This window comes from Vigna unguiculata, chromosome 5 (genome assembly GCF_037176805.1).
Source record: "Vigna unguiculata cultivar grain cowpea cultivar isolate G323 ecotype 2 chromosome 5, ASM3717680v1, whole genome shotgun sequence".
NCBI classification, from domain to species: Eukaryota; Viridiplantae; Streptophyta; class Magnoliopsida; order Fabales; family Fabaceae; genus Vigna; species Vigna unguiculata.
Window position 1 is genome coordinate 9709071 of NC_140796.1, and position 6462 is coordinate 9715532.

Consider the following 6462-nt stretch of genomic DNA (forward strand, 5'->3'; position numbering starts at 1 on the left):
CTTCTAAAGATTCTTTTGTTGACTTGATCGTCAGAACCCTCTCCGCAAGTAACCTCCCAATAGTTCGAGCTACCTACTATAGTAGACAACATGTACAAGTCAGAAAGGAGCCAACTCGAGAGGAGAAGTTAAGGATTGAAATAAGACATTATTTGTATCCCAAAATATCTTATTTGTTCTCTACAGAAACACTTGGTTTAGTTTCTCAAAGACTCCAAAAACTACTTCACATTAATTGTAGTTCACTTCAACATAACCTTTAACATCTAATACAAATTATTGAAAGTTACTAATATCATACCTAATTTTGAGACCAAAAATGTAGGGGTAAGTCGGTCAAATTAATTCTTCAGGACCCGCCAAATTCACTCCCATACATATTCAAAAGCATCTAAAATTCATATTCTTGAAAATCATTCAAAACAACTGAATAAACTACAATCTTGAAAGTACTTTTAGATTACAATTAATTTAAAAACAAAAGCTTTGGGAATAACAGGGAAGGTTTTAAAAAAAACACATAACAAAGTTTATACAAGGTGGAAGATAATTTCTCTATTTCGTTACGTGGTTTAATGGAGGAGAATGGTTCCTTACTATAAAAAGCTGCGACTTTGGAATACCGGAATACAAACAATCTCACTAAGATTCAAAACTGGACTGATTTTAGAAATCAGCTCGAAACATATTCATTTCAAACCGGTTCAGAAAAAGTCCCACACCTATAACTAAAATGTTCATATGTAAAATTACAGTTAGAATTAATGTCAGAATACTATACTAAAATTCATATCCAAGAAAAATACAATTTGGTGAACAATGTACCAAAATTGAAAAAGGAGGCTTGAAAATGAAATGAAAATCTTCTTTCATTTTTTCTGGAGAGAACTGGGTTAACTCAACCTTGAGGAGTAGCACCGTCTGTTGAGTCCATAGGCTCAGCTTCAACTGACTCATCTACCTTGTCCCCTTTCTTACCTGTGCAAACAACCAAGCACTTTCAATTGTTGAGCCATTCAAAACAAGGAAAATTGAATCCTTATATAGGTAAATGTTCTGTTCAATAACATAAAAGCAGGAGGCAAAACAAAACCATAGATAGGTATAATAGAACAGCAGCATACCTTTTTTCTTCTTTCCACCACCTTTCTTCTTTGTTTTTGTGCCCAAGGCTAGCCAGGCCTTGATATCAGGATCATCAATTGATTTTGTAGGCTGCAGTTCTTGGAGTGGATGAGATGTGACTCGATCAGACCCATTTGGCATTAACAAGACTGTGAATTTGATGTGTGCAACATAATCACCTGAAAAACAAACAAAATAATGCATGGCAAGGCTTAAATAAATGACAACTTGGTTATTTAGTTATGGTACTAGCCAAAGGAATTTTACCAGGTTTTTCGTGCAGAACAGGATATGGCTGCAAGAGCTCATGGTTGACACATTCAACTAAACCCAGCCGAGCTCTTTTCTCTTCCAAAGCTCTATTAAAAAACAAATGAACTTTTAAGAAAAAGGAATAAGAACAAAAACAAAAACAGTATTAAACATTGAAAGTATTAAACATTGAAAGTAGCCCGTTTACCTAGCAGAGAATGGCATGATTGGATATTTTTGACTTATCTCACTAAAAATAAACCTAGAGGCTTTCATCTTCAGATGATAACTCTTGTCAACAGCCCTCTTGTAAATAGTTGTCTGCTTCTCATCCAACAACTTAGGCTGCAAGAGAAAAAAAAATTACTTTATCAGGCATTTGACTTATCTTACTTGGTAATATGTTGATATAATTATGCTACCTTGCCATCGCCTGTGCTTGTTACTATATCTATAGCATAAACTTCATTCTCCTCAAACTCTGCTTCTTCAACCCTCGTGTCCGGATTTGACAAACTAAGCACAACTTTATTCCCATCAATAACAAACTGCTTCATTTGGTGACTAAGAACACCTTCAACAATTTTACAGTCATAGGCAGCAGCAACCTTTTGAATTGCTTCAGTAACATCCTTGTTCTGTAAAAAATGAAGGTCATTGATGTATTCACATTGATATCAATACTATGCAAGTTAAAACAGCCAAGCACGCTGACAATAATAGAAGATCAGTATTCCAAGCTTATTTTAAACTAGGTAACAGGGAGAAGAGGAAATCAATATCATTATAGTAAAGTTTTCCTTAGTCTAAAGGTTTTATAAATGGTATGCATTCAGTCCCACACAAAATAATTAAATAATTCAACTATACTAATAGTTTAAAAATGGTACTGTTGCGCACTTTTCTAGTTCTGTACTACAAGTAATAAGTAATGGTTACAAAAGAGATAGACAAGTGAACTGACTAATTAAATGAGCACAAGTGCGAAAACATTTTCAGTCAACTATAATAACAGCAACAGGGAAAAGAGGAAGCCGATATGGTACTGAACACCTCGGCAATGTTGCCTTTAGTGTAGCTTTCAACATTTGCAACAAATATACACAGAAATGACTAACGAGAGGCAAATAATAGCAACATTACACCGAAAAACACAGGTAAAGGATACGAATGGTTTTAACAGAATTATGTTGGCTACAAAGTGCACTGACTATATAAATCAGCACAACGATAAAACTAATTTCAGCCAATTCTAATGTTGGAAACAGGGAAAAGAGGAAACCAATGTGGTACTGATCACCTCGGCAAAGTTGCCTTAGTTATACACATTTGATACAAATATCACAATCAAAGTATAGAATGGGAAGGCTGAAAAGCGAGGCAAACTACAATAACATCATCAGAAAGTATATTAAGGGATTATCAGATAGGTAAAGGATAAGAGATGTTGACTATAATAGACAAGTGCACGGACTACATAAATCAGCACAACCATAAAAAAATTTAAGCCAATTCTAGTATCGGCAACAGGGAAAAGAGGAAACCAATATGGTACTGATCACCTGGCAAAGTTGCCTTAATTAAAAACATTTGATACAAGCATAAGAATCAAAGCATAGACTGGCAAGGCGAAAAAGCAGGGCAAACTACAATAACATCATCAGACAGGTAAAGGATAAGTGATGTATGTTGGCTATAATAGACAAGTGCGCTGACTATATAAATCAGCACAACTATAAAACTATTTTCAGCCAATTCTAGTCTTGGCAACAGGGAAAAGAGGAAACCAATATGGTACTGATCACCTGGCAAAGTTGCCTTAATTATACACATTTGATACAAACATAAGAATCAAAGCATAGACTGGCAAGGCTAAAAAGCAGGGCAAACTACAATAACATCATCAGACAGGTAAAGGATAGTGATGTATGTTGGCTATAATAGACAAGTGCGCTGACTATATAAATCAGCACAACTACAAAACTATTTTCAGCCAATTCTAGTCTTGGCAACAGGGAAAAGAGGAAACCAATATGGTACTGATCACCTGGCAAAGTTGCCTTAATTATACACATTTGATGCAAACATAAGAATCAAAGCATAGACTGGCAAGGCTAAAAAGCATGGCAAATTACAATAACATCATCAGACAGGTAAAGGATAGTAATGTATGTTGGCTATAACAGACAAGTGCGCTGACTATATAAATCAGCACAACTACAAAACTATTTTCAGCCAATTCTAGTCTTGGCAACAGGGAAAAGAGGAAACTAATATGGTACCGATCACCTCAGCAAAGTTGCCTTAATTATACACACATATACATACACATTTGGTACAAATATCATAATCAAAGCAGGGATTGGCAAGGCTAAAAAGCGAGGCAAAATACAGTAACATCATTAGAAAATATATTAAGGGATTATCAGAAAGGTAAAAGATAAGTAATGTATGTTGGCTATATATAACAGCCAAGTGCACTGACGGTATAGATCAGCACAACCATAAAACAATTTTCAGCCAATTCTAGTATCAGCAACAGGGAAAAGAAACCAATATGGAACCAAAGATTGATACAAATATCAGAATGCAAGCAAAGATTGTCAAGTCCAAAAATAGAGGCAAATATCAGTAACATGATAAGTATATGGAATGCATATACAGGTAAAGAACAATTAATAAGTAATGGATTTAGTACACATTATGTTGGCTACACTAGACAAGCGTACTGACTGTATAAATCAGTACAGCGATGAAGAAAATTTAGCCAATTCTAGTTTCAGCAACAGGGAAAAGAGGAAACCAATATGGTACTAATCACCTCGGCAAAGTTGCCTTTGTTATAATTAATCTGCTACAAATGTTAAAATCCATATACACAGTCATGAATCTAAATCAAGAGACAACTACAGTACTATTAAAAGTAAATAATCAGATTACGAGGTAAAGGATCCCACAAACCTTTAATATATATATATATAGTCAAAATCCAAAAATATTCCAAAAAAAACCTTGAGAAACGGCCATATTACACATTAAATGAAACAGCCTTCACAGAACATACTATTTCCTAGTGGACTAGACATTCAAAAAGCAAATGGTGGCCATCAATCAGGCATATAATAACGAACAAACTATTCTCTCTATCAGTGTAACTATGACAAAAAAGGCATCATTGGAGTTAAACCATAGCCTATGATTTCTTCATCATATAGAGATCAGTTCATAAATTCACAATCCAGTATTATTATGGATCATATTAATTTATAAGACAAACAAGCATTTGACGACAGAGCACGATAACATTCAACAAGCAGGTAAAATAACATAATGGGATAGAAAATCAACAATTCTCTGTCAGTGTAACTATGACATAAACAGGCTTCATTGGAGTTCATCCATAGCCTATGATTTCTTCATCATACAGAGAAAAAAATGATCAAATTACAATATAATACAAACCACGTGAGGATAGTTTTAAGAGAACATGGACAACTGGAATGAAAACAGAGATATAAAATAATCAGAATAACATTTTAATCAAGTCTCCGATGCAAGTTTAAGAAAGAATTCATCATGTAGAATGCACAACACACAACCGAGATGAATTGTATAGATGAGCAATGTACTCAATAGGGCAAGACTACAGAAGAAAAACCATAAATGACCTCTATCAGTGTAACTATGACAATTAAGCTTCATCGGAATTTATCCATAGCTCATGACAGTTTGCATCATTTAGAGATCAAAATCAAACAAGTCGCATAACATCGCAATGAAATCCCTTTAAATAATACACATGAACCAAACAAATTTCTCTCCAATTTTAATGCTTACATGTTACTTGAATTTACAACTATCAACGAAGGGTACACTATAGAAAGGCAACATGTAGTGAAATCCAAATCAACCATTACAAAGTTACAATTGATTACCTTCTTTCCTGGCCTGACAAGCCTCAAGGCCACCTCTGCAGCAGTATTTGCTGCAGCAATGACATCTGCTGCCCTTCCTGTGATAGGACCTTCCTGAAGTACATGGGTGTGAGCTACAGCAGCAATGAAACCATCTATATGACAAGCCATATCACTGTACCAACCAAAGAAACAACCATTAACTTCTAAGTAATAGAGACCAGTTTCTCGCCACACATCACAAATTCATGCTCTGAATATCTTACATTTTCAATATATCACCTTCTTCCAACACTGACTCATCACTGGCTAGTGGAGAGAAATGGCAGACTACATTGTTTACTGATATACATGTAGGAAAAGCAACTCCTCTCTCAATCTTCCTCTTCACATTCTTGTACACATTTCCCGTTTGCCTACACAGATAAGAAACAACAACTATTAGGAAAATTCTATAAGTATAAAAACAAATAAAAAAAGAGATAACATGTACAAATGTTAAAATATCATGCAACGCTCCATCTTATAGAAATAAATATATGCTTACTCTCTAATATATGAATCCCCTTTCTCACAGATATCCACAATCTTGGTCTTAGGTTTACATTCCGAAATAACAAGCTTCAAGGCCTCTGTAAATCAAAGAGGGTCACAAAAATAAAACATTAAAAAGATTTATAATTCAAAGACATTAAAAAGAGTGAGAAACACACTGTTAACTATCTCAGCGGCTGTCTTGTATTTGGTGACCACTTCTGCAGAAGAAAGATCCAACTCCTTCTCTTCCCTTTCCTCGTCCGACATGGCGGCACTACTCTGAGACCCCTCTGTATGTAACCACAGGAACACCCAAATGAAACGGGCAGAAACAATAAAGAAAACAAAAAGATAAATCCAATTGGGTAGTGAAAGAGAACAAAATCGAAGAAAGAACGGAGACCCAAATGAAAAGTTTGGAAAATTGGTTGAGTTTGAAGTGACTCACAGTGAGGAGGGTTGAAGATGACGCAGTACTGGAGAATGAGTGAAGAAGGTAAGGGTTTTAGGAATTGAAATAGAAGAGGGAATTTGTTGCTGAGACAAATGGTGGGAGGCTTAGTGGAACTAGGGTTACATCCTAAGGTTGCTTTGGCTTAAATAGGATTTTTCACTTTCATTTCAGGGCAAAGAT

The 6462-nt window shown here is 35.1% G+C and overlaps 1 protein-coding gene across 1 annotated transcript; it reads right to left on the bottom strand.

The window, feature by feature from the left end:
* Window positions 1–643: 643 nt before the first annotated feature.
* On the bottom strand, window positions 644–6462 carry LOC114185671 (ERBB-3 BINDING PROTEIN 1-like). Its single transcript, XM_028073538.2, has 10 exons — window positions 6277–6462; window positions 6005–6118; window positions 5839–5923; window positions 5558–5707; window positions 5313–5466; window positions 1800–2015; window positions 1586–1722; window positions 1393–1484; window positions 1125–1304; window positions 644–978 (listed from the first exon to the last, which is right to left on the bottom strand). The coding sequence occupies exons 2-10, from the start codon at window positions 6093–6095 to the stop codon at window positions 899–901; spliced, it is 1185 nt and encodes a 394-aa protein (XP_027929339.1). The 5' UTR covers window positions 6096–6118; window positions 6277–6462; the 3' UTR covers window positions 644–898.